General features: G+C 46.4%; 1 protein-coding gene across 5 annotated transcripts in view; it reads right to left on the reverse strand.

Moving 5' to 3' along the window:
• Positions 1-26,706, reverse strand: part of rhbdl1 (rhomboid, veinlet-like 1 (Drosophila)) — a 360,983-nt gene that overhangs the window by 71,850 nt on the left and 262,427 nt on the right. For 3 of the 5 annotated variants that reach the window (XM_078418254.1, XM_078418250.1, XM_078418251.1), the window contains 2 exons: positions 8,760-8,984; positions 2,073-2,221 (listed from right to left, as the gene is read on the reverse strand). In XM_078418254.1, coding sequence (XP_078274380.1) covers positions 2,073-2,221; positions 8,760-8,984 — 374 coding nt within the window. Of the gene's footprint in view, positions 1-2,072; positions 2,222-8,759; positions 9,008-26,706 lie in introns of all 5 variants that reach the window. The other 2 variants (XM_078418255.1, XM_078418253.1) reach the window with 2 other exon arrangements.

Here is a 26,706-nt window from a genome sequence, read left to right on the forward strand (position 1 = left end):
AGCACTGATTCACTTGCAATTAGGTTGTTGTGTCTAATCCTGGCCACTATAATTATGGAAGCAAATGAAGGAACAAAAATGAAGGAGTTCTATGGGAATGGGCACAGGATGAGGGAGTTCAATTATCCGGACAGGCCAGAGAAGCAGGAGTGGCTCTCCTTGGAGAAGGAAGATTGAGAAGAAATTTGAAAGATGTGTTCAAAATCAGGTCATGGCAAAGAAATTGTTCAAATTGGTGGAAAGTCATTAATGAGAAAACAAATGCTTAACGTGACCAACAAAACACTAACAGGCGCAAAAGGACTTGGGAATGCTGGTGCAGAATTCCCAAACTGTTAATTTGCAAGCTGGATTGGTAGTAAGGAAGGCAAATGCAATGTTAGCATTCATTTCGAGAGGACTGGAATATAAAAGCAGGGATGTAATGCTGAGGCTTCACTAGGCACTGGTTAGACCGCAATTGGGGTATTGTGAGCAGTTGTAGGCCACATATCCAAGGAAGGACGTGCTTGCATTGGAGAGGGTTCAGACGAGGTTTACGAGAATGGTCCCAGGGATGAGTGAGTTAGCATATAATGAGCGTTTGATGGATCTCGGCCTGTACTCGCTGGAGTTTAGAAGGATCTGGGGAGGATCTCATTGAAGCTTATCAAATAGTGAATGGGCTGGGTAGAGTGGATGTGGAATTCATTGCCACAGATGGCTGTGGAGGCAGTCATTGGGTAGTTTTAAAGTGGAGATTGACAGGTTCTTGATTAGTAAGGGTGTCAAAGGTTATGGGGAGAAGACAAGAGAACGGGGTTGAGAGAGAAAGATAGATCAGCCATGATTGAGCGGCAGCGTAGACTCGATGGGCCGAATGGCCTAATTCTGCTCCTATGAACTTATGAAAAGGAGGAGCAGGAAAATCTTTTTCATTCATCTATCAGACCCGAATTGAAAGCACCATGTGCTGCTAGGATCAATCGTGGATTTCAAATAGACATTTGCAGAGAAATAACAAGGCAATGGGACGAACAGGATTGCTCTTGGCTTGGAGAATTGTCTGTACTGATAACAATTTCCAGCTTTGTGAATGGGATTTTGCACATAATTCTCTGTGCACTCAGTCCTGTGGATGAATACCCTGTACAGGCGGTCTTTGGTTTACTTAAACATTCTATTTCTGGGAACTGTCCCTCTGCCAGTTTCTCCATAACTCAGTGACATCCGTTTTCCACGGATACTCGCGTTGCATCACTCACTCATTTCACCGAGTAATCACCTGAATGCTACCTATAGTTAAACTAACTGTAGTACGTACTGAATCCAGCCCATTGAACATTTTATTATTCCCATAGCCCAGCTTGAAAAAAATCTTTTAAATGCATTGCAGCATTTGTGTAAAGTCAGATTTTTGTGAGCCAGGCCATTGGTAGCACTAGGGAGCCCCTGTCATTCCGCCCGTTATTTCTGGAGCTGCGGGACAATCAGGGAATCCTGCACAAGCTTCCTCTCGCAGCACAAGGCTGGTCTAGCTGCCTTTGTGCCTGCAGAAGACAGGGCAAAGAGTAAGAGTGCAGGTATCTGTGGCCACAGGGGAAGGTCGACAGCTGATGGGATGGATGCCCGCACACGCTTGCAGGGTGGAACATCTTTTAAATGTGCCCAGCACTTTTGCTCCACCATTCCATTCCTTAGTTTAGTTTAGTTTAGAGATACAGCGCGGAAACAGGCCCTTTCGGCCCACCGGGTCCGCGCTGAACAGCAATCCCCGCCTAGTAACACTATCCTACACACACTAAGGACAATTTTTACATTTACCAAGCCAATCAACCTACATACCTGTACATCTTTGGAGTGTGGGAGGAAACCGAAGATCTCGGAGAAAACCCAGGCAGGTCACGGGGAGAAGGTACAAACTCCGTACAGACAGCGCCCGTAGTCGGGATGGAACCCAGGTCTCCGGCGCTGCATTCGCTGTAAAGCAGCAACCCTACCGCTGCGCCCTATTCCTCTGGCTATAAACGTTGTCAGGATCTTACTGTGTCTCACACAATCAATCGAAGGCATGTAACATTTGTCCAACCTACCCAGCATGCATAAACATGTAGGTGAAGAATCGCCAGACGTGAGCTCGATGTCCCGGATGGTAGACCAGAGGACTCTTTATGTAGTCTGGGTGGTAGGTCTGCAGAACCCACTTGTTCAGCATGGCCCCATAGCAGATAAATATAATAATCTGGAAGAGAAATCTCAATTAGTGGCTTACATATTCCATCCAGTCTCTTCAGAAAGTCTCCATAAATCAAACCCCCCTATCTATAAAACATAGTTAAAAGGGATATAACAAATTAGTAAAAAGCAGACGACCAAATGTGTGTAATTAAATAAATAAATAAATGCAAAATAAATCATTTGCAGGTTCACCGACATTTTTTTATTCTTTCCAAGTTACTCTAGATACTGAATATGCTTTCTTCTAGCCTTTAGCAGAGAAATTTACATTTAGGCCACACCAGCCCGACTTTACAAAAAATGAGTATTCTAGCCCCTAAATATAATGCTCATGGACTCAATTAGCAACTACCTACATACTTAGAAACAGTTAAAAGAATCTTTTAGGCAAATTCCCATCTCAAGCTGCACTGGCACAAAGATCAGCTCAACGCCCATCTCATTTAATGTTCACGGACCTTTGCTGTGCACTTATTGATTGTCACATGCCCTGTACAAAAAACAAAAAGGGCAATTTTAATTATAGGCAACATTAGCGTATGCACCCTTTCAATAGACAAATAGAATACGGAGCGTAGAACGAACTGCACCTAAACAGACCCTTCATTCCATAATGTCCATGCATGATGCCAAGTTAAACTAATCCATACCCTTAATTCCCTGGAGATTAATATGCCTATCTAAAGACTCTTAAAAGCCACAATCCTATCTGCCCCCAACACCACCATCCCTGGCAGTGCGTTTCAGGCATTCACAACTGTTTGCGTAAAAAGAATTGGCATGCACATCTCCTCTAAATGTTGCCCCTCTCACCTTAAATCTATATCATCTAGTGTATGACATTTCCACCCTGTGGCAAAGGTTCTGACTGTCTACCCCATCTATGCCTCTCATGATGTTATATACTGATGCCAGCTCTCCCCGCAACCTCTAGCGTTCCAGGGAAACCAACCCAAGTCCGTCCAACAGTCTCTCCCTGTAGATAACCCCGTCTAATGTTTTTCTGGACCTTCCCCAAAGCTTCCACATTCTTTCTGCCACGGGCCAACCAGAACTGCGCACAATACTCCAAATGCAACCCACCCAATGACTGATAGTGCATTTTATACTCAATGTACCGACCAATGAAGGTAAGCATACATACACCTTCTTTACCACTCTATTTCTGTTGGCCTGACTACTCCTCCTCACTACATCAATGCTGTTAAGGGTTCTGCCGTTAGCTGTATAGAGCTCTTAAGGATAGCGGAGTCAGGGGGTATGGGGAGAAAGTAGGAACGGGGTACTGATTGAGAATGATCAGCCATGATCACATTGAATAGCGGTGCTGGCTTGAAGGGCCGAATGGCCTCCTCCTGCACCTATTGTCTATTGTCTATTGTATACCTTCCCCTAGCATTCGACCTCCCAAAATGCAACACCTCCCACTTGCTCGGATTACAGTCCATCTGCCCTTTCTCCACCCATTTCTGTACCTGATCTAGATCCCACTTTGACGTTGACTGTCTTCCTCACCGTCCACAACTCCAGCAATCGTGGGTTCTCTGCAAACATTACTAATGAGCCCATTTACATTTACGCCCATCGTTTATATACATTACAAACAACAGAGGACCTCTGCTGGCCACATAGCTCCAGCTGGAATAATTCCCTCCCACCACACTGCTCTGTCTTCTTTGAGTAAGGCAGTTCTGAATCTAAATGACCAAGTCACCATGGACGCCTTGCATCTTAATCTTTTGGATTAGTCCACCGTGGGAGGCTTTGTCAAATGCCTTACTAAAATCCATGTGGACAACATCCACTGCCCTAAAGTCGTCTGTCATCTTCATCAACTAAAAAAAAACGCAATCAAATCCCTAAGGTATGACCTGCCGTGGACAAAGCCATCCTGACTATCTTTATTTAGCCCATTCCCTTCCAACTGTGGCACATATGGTGGCTGAATCATTAACACAAGGTTCATTGCTATTCAAAATCTAATCTTGCTGTATGTCCCTTGTCATTTGATTTAAAGTATTTTGAGAGGTTCTGCAATCACAATAAGATGCTTTGTAAAAACAAATTCTTTCTGAAGTAATGCATGTCAATGATTATATCAACGATTTGGATGAGAATGTACAAGGCAGGATCGGTAAGTTTGCAGATAACACTGAAGTGGGTGGTATCGTCGATAGCTAAGATGGATATCAATGGTTAGAGAAGGATTTTGATCAGTTGGGCAAGTGGGCAGAGGAATGGTTAATGGAGTTCAAGGCAGATAAATGCGAGGTGTTGCACTTTGGGCAGATATGTAAATGACAGAGCACAGGGCAGTGTTGTAGAGCAGAAGGATCTAGGAAAACAGGTACATAGTTCCTTGAAAGTGGCATCACAGGTAGATGAGGTGATCAAGAAGGTTTTCGGCACATTGGCCTTCATCAGTCAGGGTATTCCGTATAGAAGTTGGGATGTTATGTTGCAGCTGTACAAGGTGCTGGTGAGGCCACAGTTAGAATATTGTGTTCAGTTTTGTTCACCCTACAGAAAATATGTTGTTAAGCTGGAAAAAGTGCAGAGAGGATTTCCGAGGAGATTGCCAGGACTTGAAGGACTGAGCTAAGGGGAGAGGTTGGGCTGGCTAGGACTAATCCTTGGAGCAGGTAAGCTCCAAGGAATAAGCTTCCTTATCTGTGATGACAGGTGATCTTATAAAGGTGTATGAGATCATGAGAGGAATAGATTGTGCAGATGCGCAGGGTCTTTTACCCAGAGTAGGGGAATCAAGAACCAGAGGACATAGGTTTAAGGTGAGAGGGGAAAGATTGAATAGGAATCTGAGGGACAACTTTTTCACACAGACGGTGGTGGGTGATATGAAATGAGCTGCCAGAGGAGGTAGTTGAGGCAGAAAATAAAACATGTAAAAGACATTTAGACAGGTACATGGACAGGGAAGGTTTTGAGGGATATAGGCCAACGGCAGGCAGGTGGGTCAAGTATAGATGGGGCACCTTGATTGGCATGGGCAAGCTGGGCCCAAGGGCCTGGTTCCATGCTGTATGACTCTGGCTTCACATTGTTGCAGAAATTCATTGCCATTCACCATTATTTACAATGTGCAAGCAAATGCAACCTTGAGATTTCCATTGATTCCTTTATTCACAAGTTGCGCTGTTTTGCAGACTTCTCCACCACTAATAACTTAACTGATTCGACATGTCGAGATATTTATGAACTGCTCCTGCACTGATGCATGAGAGTGTTTATAATGAAAAGTAAACTATATTTATTCTATGGGTTCAAAAATGACTTTATGTATGTAGGTCATAGTTCCCTCAGATAAAAATATCTAAGCATAATGAATCAAAATAAGAATGAATAACACTTTAAAAATATAATATGCTAATTCATCTCAGTGCTCTATAAAATGTACGCTGGTTTTGAGATTGAGAATTATTTTAAATGTGCTTTGATGCTCATGATGTTAGAGCTTTTGGATTTAAGGTATCTCTTTAAACTAATGCGTCATTGAAAATGTTCTAAAAAATAAGTAAATTCACTCCACAACACTCACTAAAACGTTGTGGCCAACTCTTCAAAATCAGTGAGATTTTCATTAGAAAAAATTATCCTATTCCTCTGGTAATTAATTAGGTATTTAATTTCGTTCAATCAAATGTTAATTTAATTTCAATTCTTGACGTTCGCTTTTCATAAATGACATTTAATAATAATAATAATAATATATTTATTTTATATAGCGCCTTAACACATGCACAAAGCGCTTTATAAATACAATTAACATAGAAACAAACAGACAAACAGACAAACTAACATTTGATTTAATATAGGCTGTCCACTGATATTTGCCTAAGTTACAATATTTTCATTGTCGTATAAAAGGAACTAAATATGATAAGCATAGCAATTCTGCACTGCAGGGAAAAGAAGTCTCATTCTAAGTGCTATACCTATTTTTTTCATTTCATACTTTCAATGATTGCAATCCCCTCAAAGAATCTTTATTGAAAAAAGAAATACATTGTTCAAATAATACCTCAGTCAACAAACCAGGAATAAACATAGAAACATAGAAAATAGGTGCAAGAGTAGGCAATTCGGTCCTTCGATATGATCATGATTGATCATCCAAAATCAGTACCGTTCCTGCCTTTTCCCCGTATCCCTTCATTCCGTTAGCCTTAAGAGCTATATCTAACTCTCCTTTGAAAACATCCAGTGAAATGCCTCTGTTGCCTTCTGTGGTAGAGAATTCCACAGATTCACAACTCTCTGGGTGAAAACGTTTTTCCTCATCTCAGTCCTAAATGGCCTACCCCTTATTCTTAAACTGTGACTCCTGGTTCTGGACTCCCCCAACATGGGGAACATTTTCCCTAAGAAAACATATTTTGAAGTATTTAAAAAGTCTGGGACAGGATTACTTGATGAAATAACATTTTATTTTAAAATATATTCTTTATTATTACATTATATTCTATTATATTTGGAATACATTTTTCTGTGGAATCTATAATATACTTACATTAGACTCACTTTTGAAATTTAAGTTATTATATTAGGATATATTCTGGCACCAATTATTTTATCCTTCTCAGAATTCTTACAAATATTTAAAGTTTCCAGATTCTCAAGCTGGGACAGATTTTAGCTGATAGACCAAGATACAGAAACAATTCCTAATATGAAAAGTATTAAGGTTTATTCAAATTTCAATGATCCTATTATTTGCTTGATTAATAAAAAGCCACTTCCAATTTTCTCTAATTTCCCTCTTTTTCCCACTCTGACATAGACCCACTTAGAGGTAACAACAAAATCTATGGGGCGATTAGCTTTTGCACATTCCATTCAGATGTCTTTGCCAACAATCTGTTCATTATTGTGAGGCAGTAGCTGGTTTTTGGCAAGAACCTGGCCCCATTTTGGATTATTTGGAATCAATGTGTACATAAAAAAAACTCTTAAAAATAAATTCCCGTCCCTTAATCACACCATCTTACTTGATTAATTGGTAGTTTTTAACCACATTATAAAGTGGTTACCAATAAATAGTTGTGTGTGCGTGCATGCGCGTTCATACACGCACGTGTGTGTGCGTGTGCTTGTGCGTGTGCTTGTGCGTGTGTGTCTGAGGAGGAAGAATGTCCCAGGGTCATACAATAACTCCAGGATGAGAGAACTTAGATAATCTCATGAATGGATATTTCAAGTGTAGGAAGGAACTGCAGATGGTGGTTTACACCGAAGATAGACACAAAATGGTGGAGTAATTCAGCGGGACAGGCAGCATCTCTGGAGAGAAGGAATGGGTGACGTTTCAGGTCGAGACCCTTCTTCAGAACCGTCTGACCCGCTGTCTCCAGCATTTTGTGTCTATCTACGGATATTTCAGCATGGATTTTGACATTTGTGTGAAGTGACGGCAAAAATTGAAGGAGTTCAGATCAACCGTCACTGGTAGAAAATCAGCAACACGTTTCCTCATGCTACATCCTAAGGATGACTCAATCATTTCCCACCTCATACATTTTGTATTTAAAGCATAGGTGGATTTTTCTCTTTACTTTTCATTCAGAATAACAAGATTACAGATACTTATTGCAAGCTCTTTTGGAGTTAATTTCTAATACTTGCTGTCATCATTATTGACTTTAAAAAGGGAAAGCGGACAAAAAGAGACAATGTTTTGCTATTGAGGCAGTGCAGCGTAGGTTCGCAAGGTTAATCCCCGGGATGTCATATGAGGAACGATTGGAAAGACTGGGCTTGTATTCACTGGAATTTAGAAGGATGAGAGGGTGAGATTATAGAAACGTATAACATTATAAAAGGACTGGACAAGCTAGATGTAGAAAAAATGTTCCCAATGTTGGAGGAGTCCAGAACCAGGGGCCACAGTCTAAGAATTATGTTTTACTTTTATTTATTTACTTATTTTTGTTTACACAATTGCCAATTACCTCACAGGATGGCTGATGCATAATGAATGAGTGTATCCTGAACCATCTGACATGTTGTAGATATGTATGGGCCTGCGCCTTGGAAGAATGTAGAGGTTTTGCTGTCAAATTGTGCATTTGTATTTGTGATATGATGTATTGTGAACACATCAGCTGCAAAGGGGTGTCCAGGGAGGGTGGGTGAGGGTTATTTTTGTTGTTATATATAAAAAACAAAATGGAGGGGAATGTAATGCATTACGTCATTCGTATTATCTTTCCTTCAATAAAAATAAATATATTTTTAAAAACTGATGTGAGAAAATCCTTTTTTACCCAGAGAGTTGTGAATTTGTGGAATTCTCTGCCATAGAAGGCAATGAAGGGCAATTCAAAGAGAGTTAGATACAGCTCTAGGGGCTAGCGGAATCAAGGGATATGGGGAGAAGGCAGGCACGGGGTACTGATTGTGGATGATCAGCCATGATCACAATGAATGGCAGTGCTGGCTCGAAGGGCCAAATGGCCTCCTCCTGCACCTATTGTCAATGTTTCTCTGTTTCCTTGTTTTGGCAGGGTTATACTCAGGATATTAACCTGAATGATGGTGAGGACGGTCATGAAGAGAGGTGGCGGGCAGCCTCTGTACTGGCTGTAGTACCAGCGTCTGTCCACCTCACACGGCAGGATCTCATATGCTACATGCCTCACCAGGCGCATGTAGAAGGTCAGGCCCGGCTCGTCCAGCAAGAATTCACGTGGCAGGTTCCGGTGTCCATTGGATATTGCACTTCGGAAGCTGCTTGAGCGCTTGCTGCTCATCTGCAACAAGAGATGAAGGGGGCCTGTGAAAATAGCGAACACAAAATCACAAAGAAACATCAGAAAAATCAGCACCAGACTGACGTGCAGGCACACATGCACACATCAAAGCAACACACGCACACAGCGAGCAGATTGCCACAGATACACGGGTCGGATTTAGTCCACACACCAGACTGCCACAAGCACGTGCACGCTGGACTGAAGCAGATTGTGCAAACTGACACTGTTGTGTGAACACCAAGCCACCATCCATGGGAGTGTACCGGGTCAATATGTACACAGCACGCTTACATACACACTCGCACTCTCACACACACTCACTCTCTCACAAACACATACACTCACACACACACGCACACAAGGTATCATAAAATGCTGGAGTAGCTCAGCGGGTCAGGCAGCATCTCAGGAGAGAAGGAATGGGTGACGTTTCGGGTCGAGACAATAGACAAGAGACAATAGGTGCAGGAGGAGGCCATTCGGCCCTTTGAGCCAGCACCGCCATTCAATGTGATCATGGCTGATCATTCTCAATCAGTACCCCATTCCTGCCTTCTCCCCATACCCCCTGACTCCGCTATCCTCAAGAGCCCTATCCAGCTCTCTCTTGAATGCATTCAGAGAATTGGCCTCCACTGCCCTCTGAGGCAGAGAATTCCACAGATTCACAACTCTCTGACTGAAAAAGTTTTTCCTCATCTCCGTTCTAAATGGCCCACCTCTTATTCTTAAACTGTGGCCCCTTGTTCTGGACTCCCCCAACATTGGGAACATGTTTCCTGCCTCTAACGTGTCCAACCCCCTAATAATCTTATACGTTTCGATAAGATCTCCTCTCATCCTTCTAAATTCCAGTGTATACAAGCCTAGTCGCTCCAGTCTTTCAACATATGACAGTCCCGCCATTCCGGGAATTAACCTAGAGACCCTTCTTCAGTCTGAGAATCGGGGGAAGGGAGAGACGTAGACCCGCTGAGCTACTCCAGCATTTTGTGTTAGCTTCGATTTGTACCAGCATCTGCAGTTATTTCCCTCACACACACAAAGTACACACTCACGCATTCTCTACTGGTGTGAGTAAATTCACACATGCACGTCCCGCCAATATGTGCAAATGCAGGTGCAGGAATTTTCAACTCTCACCTTAACCCTAACCCATCTCCCACTCACGTACTCCAAACCATAGCGGGAAATACTCCCTAGAATTTTTCCAGACTAATCTGAATTAGCTTTAAATAAACTATCAAACTTTCCGCTATGCCAATATATTCAAACAGGCAACGGGTATCTGTACATGACACTATCAAGAAATTAAAGAACTGAGCTGGATCCCTAGATTCCAGTTGTACCCTCGTAGCCTTGACTCTCAAAGCCAATGCTTCCCTGGCACTTGAAGGTAGACGCAAAAAGCTGGGGTAACTCAGCGGGTCAGGCAGCATCTCGGGAGAGAAGGAATGGGTGATGTTTCGGGACGAAACGTCACCCATTCCTTCTCTCCCGAGATGCTGCCTGACCCGCTGAGTTACTCCAGCTTTTTGTGTCTACCTTCGATTTTAACCAGCATCTGCAGTTTTTTTTCCTACACTTCCCTGACACTTATTCCACAATGAGTAAAGTCTCCTGGTGCTCATTTTATAAACTCCATGACATATCAGTATTTCAAGCTCTCAATAATATGGCTAATTTTTGCTATTAAAGAATGAATGACTACCATTTTGGTACGACCAGACCAACCTCTCAACCATAGGGTCCAGAAAAGTACAGAGAAAATCATTCCGAATGCCAAGCCGAATGCTGGTGAAACCTCACGATTCTTTCTTGTACTGGGATTCTTTAGTGGGGACCAAGACACATTACCTGAAGACATGGCCCTAGGTTTATCTCTGACTAATGGTACCACTGTGATGGTCTCTAGAGTGAAAGATTTTTGCATATTTTTACCATTGCCAACAGCATCCGTTATTAATTCCAAGGCCTTAGAAGAAACCAAAATTTCTCCCAGTTGCCCAAGGAACATTCAACACCTTCGACACATGGAACATCATGGATAGGATCGGCTTGGAGAGATGTGGACCAAACAGGGGCACGTGGGACTAGTGTAGCTGGGATATGTTGGCCGGTGTGGGCAAGTTGGGCCGAAGGGCCTGTTTCCACGCTGTTTCACTTGACGCCTCTATCAACTGGCAAGCACACAAGAAATCTGTTCGTTCAGACATGGGAGCTGAATGTGCCCAATGCTTCCCAAAGCCTTCATTTCATCAATTGGATGTTGAGAGAATAATAGCTACTCAGGGTTTACTGCTTCATTTGAGCTGCAGATATCGTACAACGTCACAAAGGACTTACAAGTCAAACAGTGTTATTTGGAAATGTTAGAATAACAAACACAATCTTCCAGGGTGCCACATTCCAGCTCTTCTTACTAAACTGGAATCATTAATTACTCAGCGTCTTTCAACCATGTTGTTGAGGTTTCATGTGGCAGCTCACACCATCTATCAGCAGCTGCTGGCAAGACGTTAGTTGGAAAGTTTCCACGGATTCCAATTTGCAAATTAAAGTGCCATTGATGCCACACCAGAATCTGAATTTTGCTTCAAATAAGTTATTTCTGAAAGGTGTGAGTTATGGGCCGAGAATTTCAACTACAGTGTTTTTTTCTGGCATTAAAGTACCATTATTAATGCCCACAATAATTTTTCTAAAGGCTCCAAACAAACAAAAATGTTTTACAGGAAATCAAAGATGAGATGGAGCACAGGAAGGAGATCGAGAACCTCGTAACCTGGTGTCGAGACAACAACCTTTCTCTCAATGTCAGCAAAGCAAAGGAGATAGTGATCGACTTCAGGAAGCGAAGCGGTACGCATACCCCAGTTTGCATTGGCAGTGCCGAAGTAGAGATGGTTGAAAATTTCAGATTCCTAGGAATCAATATCACCAACAACTTCTCCTGGACCACCCATATTGAAGCAATGGCCAAAAAGCACACCAACGCCTCTACATCCTTAGAAGGCTTAGGACGTTCGGCATGTCCCCGACAACTCTCACCAACTTCTACTGATGCGCCTTAGAAAGTATTTTATCAGGATGCATCACAGCTTGGTTTGGGAACAGCTCCATCCAAGACCGCAAGTAATTGCAGAGAATTGTGGACGCAGCCCAAACCATTACATACAGTCTGAAGAAGGGTCTCGACCTGAAACGTCACCCATTCCTTCTCTCCTGAGATGCTGCCTGACCTGCTGAGTTACTCCAGCATTTTGTGAATAATTACATAAACCAACCTCCCTTCCATTGACTCAATTTACACCTCACGCTGCCTCGGCAAGGCCAGCAGTATAATCAAGGACGAGTCGCACCCTGGCCACTCCCTCTTCTCCCCTCTCCCATCAGGTAAAAGGTATAGAAGTGTGAAAACGCACACCTCCAGATTCAGAGACAGTTTCTTCCCAGCTGTTATCAGGCAACTAAATTATCCTACCACAACCAGAGAGCAGTGCTGAACTACTATCTACCCCATTGATGACCCTTGGACTATACTAGATCGGACTTTGCTGACTTTACCTTGCACTAAACGTTATTCCCTTATCATGTATCTATACACTGTAAATGGCTGGATATCATGTATTGGCTTTCCGCTGACTGGATAGCATGCTACAAAAGCTTTTCACTGCACATCGGAACACGTGACAATAAACTAAACTGGAAACCTGTCACTGCCCATTCCAAACCTTGAAATAGTACTGTGTAGGAGGGAACTGGAGATGCTGGTTTACACCAAAGATAGACGCAAAATCCTAGAGTAACTCAGCAGGACAGGCAGTATCTCTGGAGAGAAGGAATAGGTGACGTTTTGGGTCGAGACCATTCTTCACCCATCCTGAATAGCACTGCATGGGTTCAGGAGCAACAGTTGTTAGAGATCCAATTTACCAAGTCAGTGGCACTTTTCCATCAGTGCTAACCACGGGAAGCAGTTGGTGAAGGGTCACACCACCATATATCTCGCACTCGTTCAGCCACTGGGCGGGATCAGTCGGGAAGGATTGCCTGAGTCATCTTGAGGTGGGGGAGGCTTCTGAAGTAGATTGAGTGCTGGTGACTGCTTTGTTGTGCGTGGGAGCTTCAAGGCAGGAATTTGATAGCAAGCTGTTTGTTGAGGGCATGAGAGTCCTCTGTGAGGTTTTTGCACTTTTGGGGAGTGTGGGCTAGAGGTAAAGGTCCCTGCAGATACGAGTGCATGAGTTGCATTCATCAACAATACAACGATCCTCACTTTGCCAATCGAGCTGTTCATGATCTCTGCAATGCAGTGGTGACCAGCAAAACATCATATGTGCAAGATATGTAGAGCGAGGTTTGCTCTGATGTGATCTTGAAAGAACCACAATGATGTTTCCATTGCTCTCTAAGGAGGCTTGCAAGCCTCCCCCTTAAATTATTAAAGTGGTGATCACCGTTAATCTCAGATAATTTGCCTCAAGTTCCTTGCTCTTTGCCTCTGCTGATTAAACCAAGTAAAACATTTTGCTGTTATCTAATGCAATCGGATGCATTCAAGATAAGCTCTAGCAGCAAGTGAGGAACCTTGGATATTTTGTAACTTTTGCATTCACACATAGACGGGGCAATTTGCAGCAGTGTGGGGTGGCCAAACATGCAGATATTTGCAGTGAGCAATCATGCCTCCCCAAACCACCCCCCCCCCCCCCCACCCCCACTCCCCCACCTTTACTCTCAGTCAGAAGAAGGGTTCCAGCCCGGAACTTCACCTGTTCTTTTTTACTTCAGAGATGCTGCCTGACCCGCTGAATTACTCCAGCACTTTTATGTCTATTTTCACGCCCACACACATGCCTCCCCAACAACCTCCTGCCACGAAGACGCAGGAGACCGTAGATGCTGGAATCTTGAGCGGGTCAAGCAGCATCTGTGGAGGGAGATGGACAGATAACATTTCGGGTTGGGACCCTTCTTCTGACATCTCATGTCCATCCCCCCCCCCCCAGATGCTGCATGATCTGCAAACCTCCTGCCATGAGTCTCTTTTGCCAAAGGTAATCGCAAAAAGCTGGAGTAACAGCAGGATCTCTGCAGAAAAGGAATAGGTGACGTTTCGAGTCGAGACCCTTCTTTTGTCAGATGTCTTTTGTCAGTTTATAATTTATTCCTGATCTGAATCAGCAGTAGCAGCAGCAGCAATCAGCAGTAGCAGCAGCAGCAATCAGCAGTAGCAGCAGCAGCAATCAGCAGTAGCAAGCAGCAGCAAGCAGCAGCAGCAGCAGCAAGCAGCAGCAGCAAGCAGCAGCAGCAAGCAGCAGCAGCAAGCAGCAGCAGCAAGCAGCAGCAGCAAGCAGCAGCAGCAAGCAGCAGCAGCAAGCAGCAGCAGCAAGCAGCAGCAGCAAGCAGCAGCAGCAGCAGCAGCAGGCAGCAGCAAGCAGCAGCAGCAGCAAGCAGCAGCAGCAGCAAGCAGCAGCAGCAGCAAGCAGCAGCAAGCAGCAGCAGCAGCAAGCAGCAGCAGCAGCAAGCAGCAGCAGCAGCAAGCAGCAGCAGCAGCAAGCAGCAGCAGCAGCAAGCAGCAGCAGCAGCAAGCAGCAGCAGCAGCAAGCAGCAGCAGCAGCAAGCAGCAGCAGCAGCAAGCAGCAGCAAGCAGCAGCAGCAGCAAGCAGCAGCAGCAGCAAGCAGCAGCAGCAGCAAGCAGCAGCAGCAGCAGCAGCAAGCAGCAGCAGCAGCAGCAGCAAGCAGCAGCAGCAGCACCAAGCTGTGTTGCTTGGGAAGTAGTGTGTGGGGATTGTGTGGGGATAGTAAGGAGTAAGACCTGTGTGATCTCCCGGACTAGTTTCGATCGCCTAGCTTGGGGTCGGAGAGGAATTTCCCGGATTTTTTCCCAAATTGGCCTGGGTTTTTAATCCGGTTTTTCGCCTCTCCCAGGAGATCACTCAGTTCTTTTGGGTGGGCGGTTGGAGCGGTTGGAGTAGCGGCCGGGCGGTAGGTTTAGTAACCGAGCGCGGGGCTTTGTTTGGAGAGTATGACTGCCAGGGCAGTTTTTTGTTCTGGGTGTCAGATGTGGGGAATCTGGGAGTCTGATAGTCTTCCAGACATCCACATCTGCGCCAGGTGTGACGAGATGGGGCTCCTAAGGGACCGTATTAGGAACCTGGAGCGGCAGATTGATGACCTCCATCTGATCAGGGAGAGTGAGGAGGTTATAGATAGGAGTTAAAGAGAGGTGGTCACTCCTAGACCACGGGAGGTAGACAAGTGGGTCACTGTTAGGGGGGGCAAGGAACAGAGGCAGGGACTAGGGAGTACCCCGGTGGCTGTACCCCTTGGAAATAAGTACTCCTGTTTAAGTACTGTTGGGGGGGACAGCCTACCTGGGGGCAACGACGGTGCCCGGGCCTCTGGCAAGGAGTCCGGCCCTGTTGCTCAGAAGGGTAGGGAAAGGAAGAGGAGAGCAGTAGTAATAGGGGACTCTATAGTGAGGGGGTCAGATAGGCGTTTCTGTGGACGCAGTCGGGAGACCCGGATGGTGGTTTGCCTCCCTGGTGCCGGTGTCCAGGATGTGTCTGAGCATGTCCAGGATATCCTGAAAGGGGAGGGAGAGGAGCCAGAGGTCGTGGTACATATAGGTACCAACAATATAGGTAGGATAAGGGAAGAGGCCTGAAAGGAGAATTCAGGGGGCTAGGAAGAGAGTTAAAAAAAAGGACTTCCAAAGTAATAATCTCAGGCTTACTGCCTGTGCCACGCGATAGTGAGAATAGGAATGGAGTGAGGTGGAGGATAAATACGTGGCTGAGGAACTGGTGCAGGGAGCAGGGTTTCAAGTTTCTGGATCATTGGGACCTCTTCTGGGGGAAGTATGACCTGTACAAAAAGGACGGGTTGCATCTGAACCCGAGGGGAACCAATATCCTGGCGGGGAGATTTGCTAAAATAACTACGGAGACTTTAAACTAGTACGGTTGGGGGGAGGGACTCAAACACAGATAGCTAATAGGCAGTGTATGAGGCAGGAGGCAGAAAAGGGAAACACTCAGACCCAATATGTAGGAGAGAAAGAAGGGAAAAGAAATAAACTGAGAATAAGAAATGATGGGTCCCTTAAATGTGTATATTTTAATGCTAGGAGCATTGTAAGAAAGGTGGATGAGCTTAGAGCCTGGATTGACATCTGGAAGTATGATGTTGTGGCGATCAGTGAAACATGGTTGCAGGAGGGTTGCGATTGGCAATTAAATATTCCAGGATTTCATTGTTTCAGATGTGATAGAATCGGAGGGGCAAGAGGTGGGGGTGTTGCATTGCTTGTCAGGGAGGATATCACAGCAGTGCTTTGGCAGGACAGACTAGAAGGCTCGATTAAGGAGGCTGTTTGGGTGGAACTCAGAAATGAGAAAGGTTTAGCAACACTTATAGGGGTGTATTATAGACCGCCAAATAGGGAACGAGAATTGGAAGAGCAAATATGTAAGGAGATAGCAGATATTAGTAGTAAGCACAGAGTGGTGATTGTGGGTGATTTCAATTTTCCGTATATAGACTGGGAATCACATTCTGTTAAAGGGCTGGATGGTTTGGAGTTTGTAAAATGTGTGCAGGATAGTTTTTTGCAGCAATACGTAGAGGTGCCTACCAGAGAAGGGGCAGTGTTGGACCTCCTGTTAGGAAATGAGATGGGTCAGGTGACGGAGGTATGTGTTGAGGAGCACTTTGGGTCTAGTGATCATAATGCCATTAGTTTCAATATCATTATGGAGAAGGTCAAATCTGGACCAAGGGTTGAGATTTTGGATTGGAGAAAGGCTAATTTTGAGGAGATGAGAAAGGATTTAAAAGGAGTGAAATGGAAATTGTTGTTTTATGAAAAGGATATAATAGAGAAATGGAGGATATTTAAAGGTGAAATTTTGAGAGTACAGAGTCTTTATGTCCCTGTTCGGTGGAAAGGAAAGAATAATAATTTGAAAGAGCCGTGGTTTTCCAGGGAAATTGGACACTTGGTTCGGAAAAAGAGGGAGATATACAATAAATATAAGCGGCAGGGAGTAAATGAGGTTCTTGAGGAATATAAAGAATGTAAAAGGAATCTTAAAAAGGAAATTAGAAAAGCGAAAAAAAGATATGAGGCTGCTTTGGCAAGTAATGTAAAAGTAAACCCCAAGGGGTTCTACAGATATGTCAATAGCAAAAGGATAGTGAGGGGTAAAATTGGTCCATTAGAGAGTCAGAGTGGACAGCTATGTGCTGAGCCGGAAGAAATGGGGGAGATATTAAACAACTTCTTTTCTTCGGTATTTACCGAGGAGAAGGATATTGAATTATGTGAGGTAAGCGAAACAAGTAGAGTAGTGATGGAAATTAGGAGGATTAAAGAAGAGGAGGTACGGACACTTTTGAAGAATATAAAAGTGGATAAGTCTCCAGGTCCTGATAGGATATTCCCTAGGACATTGAGGGAAGTTAGTGCAGAAATAGCAGGGGCTATGACGGAAATATTTCAAACGTCATTAGAAACAGGGATGGTGCCGGAAGATTGGCGCATTGCGCATGTTGTGCCTTTGTTTAAAAAAGGTTCTAAAAGTAAACCTAGCAATTATAGACCTATTAGTTTGACGTCTGTGGTGGGAAAATTAATGGAAAAGATACTTAGGGACAATATATATAATTATTTGGATAATCAAGGCCTGATTAGAAACAGTCAACATGGATTTGTGCCTGGAAGGTCATGTTTGACTAATCTTCTTGAATTTTTTGAAGAGGTTACCAGGGAAATTGATAAGGGCAAGGCTGTGGATGTTGTCTATATGGACTTCAGTAAGGCATTTGACAAGGTTCCACATGGAAGGTTGATTAAGAAGATTAAATCGTTGGGTATTAATAGTGAGGTTGCAAGATGGATTCAACAATGGCTGAATGGGAGATACCAGAGGGTAACGGTTGACAATTGTATGTCAGGTTGGAGGCCAGTGTCTAGTGGAGTGCCCCAAGGATCTGTGTTGGGTCCACTGTTGTTTGTCATTTACATTAATGATCTGGATGATGGTGTGGCAAATTGGATTAGTAAATATGCAGATGATACTAAGATAGGTGGAGTTGATAGTGAGGTAGATTTTCAAAGTCTACAGAGAGACTTGGGCCTTTTGGAAGGGTGGGCTGAAAGATGGCAGATGGAGTTTAATGCTGATAAGTGTGAGGTGCTGCATTTTGGTAGGACAAATCAAAATAGGACGTACAGGGTAAATGGTAGGGAATTGAGGAATGCAGTGGAACAGAGGGATCTGGGAATAACTGTGCATTGTTCCCTGAAGGTGGAATCTCATGTGGATAGGGTGGTGAAGAAGGCGTTTGGTAAGCTTGCCTTTATAAATCAGAGCATCGAGTATAGAAGTTGGGATGTAATGTTGAAATTGTACAGGGCATTGGTGAGGCCGAATCTGGAGTATGGTGTGCAGTTCTGGTCGCCAAATTATAGGAAGGATGTCGACAAAATGGAGAGGGTACAGAGGAGATTTACTAGAATGTTGCCTGGGTTTCAGCACTTAGGCTACAGAGAGAGGTTGAACAGGTTGGGTCTTTATTCTTTGGAGCGTAGAAGGTTGAGGGGGGACTTGATAAAGGTTTTTAAAATTTTGAGAGGGACGGACAGAGTTGACGTGGGTAGGCTTTTCCCTTTGAGAGTGGGGAAGATTCCAACAAGGGGACATAGCTTCAGAATTGAGGGACAAAGGTTTAGGGGTAACATGAGGGGGAACTTCTTTACTCAGAGGGTTGTGGCTGTATGGAATGGGCTTCCGGTGGAAGTGGTGGAGGCTGGCTCGATTTTATTATTTAAGAGTAAATTGGATAGGTATATGGATAGGAGGGGATTGGAGGGTTATGGTCTGAGTGCAGGTAGATGAGACTAGGTCAGGGAGAATGGTCGGCGTGGACTGGTAGGGCCGGACAGGCCTGTTTCCATGCTGTAGTTGTTATATGTTATATGTTATATGTTATATGTTAATCGACACAGAACGGTGGGATTTCTTCTGGCCATTTAGTTTTGAGGGATAACCGCCTGACTTACTTATAGCGTGATGTCTGGGATCCCAGTTTGTTCCGCGGATGGCCAAAGATGAAAGGTTCAGTTTGACCAGTCTGCTTGTTGTTTGCAGGGATGGAGTTAGGCAGGAGTCTGCCTGGTGCTGTAAATCCAATGTGTTTAACCCTTCAAATAACACTTAATTAGCCTTCAACATGAATAAAACCTATTTGTTTTCTGTAATAAAATGCCTCCTATCGGAATTCAGACAAATATTGTTGAAAATCCTACCATGACCAGATTTTGAGCATCGCTTTCCAGGAATACATTATGGGTGAGTTTCACACGTCAAAAAGTGCATGCTTAGCAACCATCTTTCTCACCCAGAAATGCATGCAAAATTATAGTTACTTTGTTAATATTTGTTTGCACAATGCCTTTTGGATGATGTGCAAATCAGTTTCTAGACATAATTTCCGTATAGTTTTTAATTTCTTTCCTGACATTGTATACTCTTATTTAACTTTAAAAAAATTGCTATCCTGCATACAGGAGGAGCTTTTTATAGACTGAAGAAGGGTCTGGACCAGAAACATCACCCATTCCTTCTCTCCAGAGATGCTGCCTGTCCCGCTGAGTTACTCCAGCATTTTGTGTCTACCTTCGATTTAAACCAGCATCTGCAGATTCTTCCTGCACAGGAGCTGTTTATATATCTTTTGCTACCTCCACCTTTTGCTGTTAGCACCTGAATGGCTTTGTCCAATGCACACAGACCATAAATAGTGAGTCTTTAGATGTAAACATTTCTGACTAAAATCTGAACTATTAAAGTTCAACTATTCAATTGGTCCGGAACCATAGATCCTGAGCTCAAATAGGATTTCAACTTTTCCGGTCCACTGTTCCAGGAGGATAGTCTTAACCCTTGCTGATCAAATAACTACACCAGAAGCTAGAACACGCAATCAAGTCTGACAATCCAGAGCATGTTGGACTGCTAGTTTATCAGAACACTGCTGGATTCGTTACAACACTAATTATACTTCAGAAGTATTTTGAATGATTAATTGAAAGACACAGCACGGAAGACACTTTGGCCCACCGAGTCCATGCCCACCATCAATCAGCCCTTCACACTAGTTCTATGTTGCCCCATTTTCGCAACCACTCCCCACACACTAGGGGCAATTTATTGAGGCCAATTAACCTACAAATCCACCCGTCTTTGGGATGTGGGAGTAAACGGAAGCACCCGGAGGAAACCCGGATGGTTAAAGGGAGAATGTGCCAATGCTACACAGAAAGGCACGAAGACAGAGGTCAGGACTGTACCAGGGTCAGGACTGTACAAGGGTCAGGGTTGTACCAGGGTCAGGACTGTACCAGGGTCAGGACTGTACCAGGGAGGACTGTACCAGGGTCAGGGTTGTACCAGGGTCAGGACTGTACAAGGGTCAGGGTTGTACCAGGGTCAGGACTGTACCAGGGTCAGGACTGTACCAGGGAGGACTGTACCAGGGAGGACTGTACCAGGGCCAGGACTGTACCAGGGTCAGGACTGTACCAGGGTCAGGCTGTACCAGGGTCAGGTCTGTACCAGGGTCAGGTCTGTACCAGGGTCAGGGTTGTACCAGGGTCAGGGTTGTACCAGGGTCATGACTGTACCAGGGTCAGGTCTGTACCAGGGTCAGGGTTGTACCAGGGTCAGGGTTGTACCAGGGTCATGACTGTACCAGGGTCATGACTGTACCAGGGTCAGGTCTGTACCAGGGTCAGGACTGTACCAGGGTCAGGGCTGTGCCAGGGTGGACTGTACCAGGATCAGGGCTGTGCCAGGGTGGACTGTACCAGGGTCAGGACTGTACCAGGGTCAGGATTGTACCAGGGTCAGGACTGTACCAGGGTCAGGACTGTACCAGGGGGGACCTGTACCAGGGGGGACTGTACCAGGGTCAGGACTGTACCAGGGTGGACTGTACCAGGGTCAGGGCTGTGCCAGGGTGGACTGTACCAGGGTCAGGACTGTACCAGGGTCAGGCTGTACCAGGGTCAGGTCTGTACCAGGGTCAGGTCTGTACCAGGGTCAGGGTTGTACCAGGGTCAGGGTTGTACCAGGGTCATGACTGTACCAGGGTCAGGTCTGTACCAGGGTCAGGGTTGTACCAGGGTCAGGGTTGTACCAGGGTCATGACTGTACCAGGGTCATGACTGTACCAGGGTCAGGTCTGTACCAGGGTCAGGACTGTACCAGGGTCAGGGCTGTGCCAGGGTGGACTGTACCAGGATCAGGGCTGTGCCAGGGTGGACTGTACCAGGGTCAGGACTGTACCAGGGTCAGGATTGTACCAGGGTCAGGACTGTACCAGGGTCAGGACTGTACCAGGGGGGACCTGTACCAGGGGGGACTGTACCAGGGTCAGGACTGTACCAGGGTGGACTGTACCAGGGTCAGGGCTGTGCCAGGGTGGACTGTACCAGGGTCAGGACTGTACCAGGGTCAGGACTGTACCAGGGTGGACTGTACCAGGGTCAGGACTGTACCAGGGTCAGGGCTGTACCAGAGTCAGGGCTGTACCAGGGTCAGGACTGTACTAGGGTCAGGGCTGTACCAGGGTCAGGACTGTACCAGGGTCAGGACTGTACCAGGGTCAGGACTGTACCAGGGTCAGGACTGTACCAGGGTCAGGAATGTACCAGGGTCAGGACTGTACCAGGGTCAGGGCTGTGCCAGGGTGGACTGTACCAGGGTCAGGGCTGTACCAGGGTCAGGACTGTACCAGGGTGGACTGTACCAGGGTGGACTGTACCAGGGAGGACTGTACCAGGGAGGACTGTACCAGGGTCAGGACTGTTCCAGGGTCAGGGCTGTACCAGGGTCAGGGCTGTACCAGGGTCAGGACTGTACCAGGGTCAGGACTGTACCAGGGTCAGGGCTGTACCAGGTTCAGGGCTGTACCAGGGTCAGGACTGTACCAGGGTCAGGACTGTACCAGGGTGGACTGTACCAGGGTGGACTGTACCAGGGTCAGGGCTGTACCAGGGTCTTGAGGCAGCAGCTGTACCAGCTGCGTCACTGTGCCGCCCAATGTAATTGTTGGTGAAGAGCTTTGGGCAAAGTTTGTGTAGGTATGAAGCATTTCAGTTACAGAGTTATGTAGCATGGAAATAGTACCTGTGGCCCAATATGCCCTTGCCGACCAAGGTGCCCCATCTACACAGGTCCCACCTGCCTGTGTTTGGCCCAGACCCCTCTAAACCTTTCCGATCCATTGATCTGTGCAAATGTATTTTAAATGTTGTTACGATACCTGCCTCAAACACCTCCTCTGGCAGCGTCAGATGCTCGCCATTCCTTTATTTAGTTCAGAGATACTGTGTGGATCAGGCTCTTTGTCTCACTGAATCTGCGCTGATCAACAATCACCCGTATACTATCCTACACACTAAGGACAATTAACAAAGCCAATCAACCTACAAACCTGCACGTCTTTGGAATGTGGGAAAAAACCGGAGCACCCGGAGAAAACCCACGTGGTCACTGACAACATCCTTGTAAACCTTCTCTGCACTCTTTCTAGAGTAACAACATCCTTCCTATAGCAGGGTGACCAAAACTGAACACATTACTCCAAATGCAGCCTCACCAATGTCTTGTACATAACATCCAAACTTCTACACTCAATACCCTGACTGACGAAGGCCAGAGTACTGAAAACCTTCTTGAACACCTTACCTACCTCTGACACCACTTTCAAGGACTTGTGTTCCATTAACCATATCTCAGACCGCTTGCTCAGCTGATCAAGAATCTGCTGCAATTTTTGATAACCATAACCTAACGGCTGCGGCTCTCTGGCAGTCTGTTGTCTTTTTTTCTTTTTTTTTGTTTGTGTCGGTGTTGGGATGGTTTTTGTTTCTGTTTTTGGCTGTGTATGTGTGGTGGGGGTGTGGGGTGGGGTGGGGTGGGGGGGGCGGGGGGAAACCTTTCTTTTATTAGGTCTCTTCCCCGGGGCGCAGCTCGCCCGCGGGGCCTTCCATCGCCCGGCGCGGCTCGGCTGCGGGCCTTAACATCGCCGGCGCAGCTCGGCCGCGGGACGTTTCAGTGCCCGGTGCGGCTCGGCCGCTGGACTTAACATCGCCCGGTGCGGCCGCGGGACGTTTCAGTGCCCGGTGCGGCTCGGCCGCGGGACGTTTCAGTGCCCGGTGCGGCTTGGCCGCTGGACTTAACATCGCCCGGTGTGGCCGCGGGACGTTTCAGTGCCCGGTGCGGCCGCGGGACGTTACAGTGCCCGGTGCGGCTCGGCCGCGGGACGTTTCAGTGCCCGGTGCGGCTCGGCCGCGGGACGTTTCAGTGCCCGGTGCGGCTTGGCCGCTGGACTTAACATCGCCCGGTGTGGCCGCGGGACGTTTCAGTGCCCGGTGCGGCCGCGGGACGTTACAGTGCCCGGTGCTGCTCGGCCGCGGGACGTTTCAGTGCCCGGTGCGGCTCGGCCGCGGGACGTTTCAGTGCCCGGTGCGGCTTGGCCGCTGGACTTAACATCGCCCGGTGTGGCCGCGGGACGTTTCAGTGCCCGGTGCGGCTTGGCCGCTGGACTTAACATCGTCAGCGCTGTTCGGCCGCGGGACGTTTCAGTGCCCGGTGCGGCTCGGCCGCTGGACTTAACATCGCCCGGTGTGGCCGCGGGACGTTTCGGTGGGGGTGTGGGGTGGGGTGGGGGGGGGTGGGGTGGGGTGGGGGGGGGGGCGGGGGGAAACCTTTCTTTTATTAGGTCTCTTCCCCGGGGCGCAGCTCGCCCGCGGGGCCTTCCATCGCCCGGCGCGGCGCGGCTGCGGGCCTTAACATCGCCGGCGCAGCTCGGCCGTGGGACGTTTCAGTGCCCGGTGCGGCTCGGCCGCTGGACTTAACATCGCCCGGTGCGGCCGCGGGACGTTTCAGTGCCCGGTGCGGCTCGGCCGCGGGATGTTTCAGTGCCCGGTGCGGCTTGGCCGCTGGACTTAACATCGCCCGGTGTGGCCGCGGGACGTTTCAGTGCCCGGTGCGGCCGCGGGACGTTACAGTGCCCGGTGCGGCTCGGCCGCGGGACGTTTCAGTGCCCGGTGCGGCTCGGCCGCGGGACGTTTCAGTGCCCGGTGCGGCTTGGCCGCTGGACTTAACATCGCCCGGTGTGGCCGCGGGATGTTTCAGTGCCCGGTGCGGCCGCGGGACGTTACAGTGCCCGGTGCGGCTCGGCCGCGGGACGTTTCAGTGCCCGGTGCGGCTCGGCCGCGGGACGTTTCAGTGCCCGGTGCGGCTTGGCCGCTGGACTTAACATCGCCCGGTGTGGCCGCGGGACGTTTCAGTGCCCCGTGCGGCTTGGCCGCTGGACTTAACATCGTCAGCGCTGTTCGGCCGCGGGACGTTTCAGTGCCCGGTGCGGCTCGGCCGCTGGACTTAACATCGCCCGGTGTGGCCGCGGGACGTTTCGGTGCCCGGGGCGGCTCGGCCGGGGGGCTGTGCGTGTCGTTTGCCTCGGTAGGGGTCGAGCTGCCTGTCCGTGGGTGCGGGGGGAAGAGAGGGGAAGTTTTGTTGCCTCCATCACAGTGAGGGGGTGTTTGGAGTCACTGTGATGGATGTTTGTGTTGGGGTCGGGTGTCCTGTTTTCTTTTCTTTTTTGCTGTGTTTTGTGTGACTGCTGAAATTTCGCTCGGTGTTGTGCCGAGTGACAATAAAGTGTTGTTATGTTATGTTATGTTATGTTATGTTATGTTATGTTATCTATGATACCACCCACTTTGGTGTCATCTACAATCTTACTAATCATGCCTTCTGCATTCTCATCCAAATTGTTGACATATATACAACTCGGTGATATAAGTTATTTCTTTCAATGTCATCACAGCATGTTAATTCCTAACAGTCCTGATATACTGATGCGGGGATATAAAATTTGAGTCCACAGGTCCTTCGGGTTACGGTATGAGCCTTGCGATGAAGAATGAATGTCCTCTGTATATTGAACCGTTTTAAATGTTGATTTTATGTGGCTATCACCTCTAATCTAACTAGTCCAAGTTTAAGACAATCTAGAAAACATGAACAATTTCTTTGCATTCAATGCTTTCCAAACCAAAATGAGCTCTGATGTAAAATGGAAATTCATCCCATTTATTTTTTGAGTGGGAAGGGAAAAATAATAGGTTGACATGTACATGACGAATCCGGCAGAGGGTGGGGGCGAGCAAGCAATCACCAGGCTCATTCCACGTTCTAATTAGCTTGCCATCATTTCTATGGCAACAGCCCGTGGCTCTGCAGCTGTAACTATGGAAATCATGCCTGACCAACTAGAACATATGCTCTGAACTGATACACTTAAATTAACTCTAGCATGATAATTGTGTACACCTACACAACTTTCTTTAGTCTTTACAATATTGGTGTGTGTGTGTGTGTGTGTGTGTGTGTGTGTGTGTGTGTATGCAGCTAACTATTAAACCACACACACACACACACACACACACACATATATATATATACATATATAATATATATTATATATATTTATTTATATATATATATACAGTATACGTGTGTGTGTGTATATATACATATATCTATATATCTATATATATGTGTGTGTGTGTGTGTGTGTGTGTGTGTGTATATACATGTAGGTGGGTGGTTGTATATATACACATGCGTGTGTGTGCATATATTTATATATATATGTGTGTGTGTGTGTGTGTGTGTGTGTGTGTGTGTGTGTGTGTGTGTGTGTGTGTGTGTGTGTGTGTGTGTGTGGCAGTGAGTCTGCGTGTCTGTGTGTCTGTGTGTGTAGGAAGTAGGAAGGAACTGCAGATGCTGGTTTACACCGAAGATAGACACAACTTGATCGAGATATAATAGATGGACAGATAGACATATATTTATCTATATGAAAGACAGGAAGCTGCAGGTATGATCCTCAGATCTGCTTCAATACGTTCCTCTTTGTATTCATTTTGATCTATAATAATTATGATGCACGTTTATAGTTCACAAAATACCTAATGAACACGGGAGAGAATCAGTCCAAAGGTGTTTTTCTCATTTGATATCAATTTCCTTTTCCACTCTTTCACCTCAGTAAGCTACATCATAGAAGGAGCAATCGTGGAACATGAAATAAAAACAAGATAGAGTGACATCACCCTGCCTGCCTTCCTCCTGGCATATACACTTTTCTATTCTCAGCAGCATGATCGGACGTAGCCCTCACTCTTTGGAACATTGGCCCATCTAGCACCAATGCATAGACCCAAAAAGCTGGAGTAACACAGCGGGACAGGCAGCATCTCTGGAGAGAAGGAACGGGTGACGTTTCGGGTCGAGACCTTTCTTCAGACGTCTGAGGAAGGTTCTTGGCCCGAAATGTCACCCATTCCTTCACTCCAGAGATGCTGCCTGTCCCGCTGAGTTACTCCAGCTTTTTGTGTCTATCTTCGGTTCCTTCCTATGCATAGCACCAGTGCATTGTGCCTTCACGCCTACTAACACTATGCAGCTAATGGGTGAACTCTGAATTAATTGTATTATTAAGGGAGAACACTGCTGGCAGTCACATTATGGAGCATAAAACAGATGGGTGGATGGGTGAATTATGAATGTAAATAGACAATAGACAATAGATAATAGGTGCAGGAGTAGGCCATTCGGCCCTTCGAGCCAGC

Source organism: Rhinoraja longicauda, chromosome 21, assembly GCF_053455715.1.
Source record: "Rhinoraja longicauda isolate Sanriku21f chromosome 21, sRhiLon1.1, whole genome shotgun sequence".
NCBI classification, from domain to species: domain Eukaryota; kingdom Metazoa; phylum Chordata; class Chondrichthyes; order Rajiformes; family Arhynchobatidae; genus Rhinoraja; species Rhinoraja longicauda.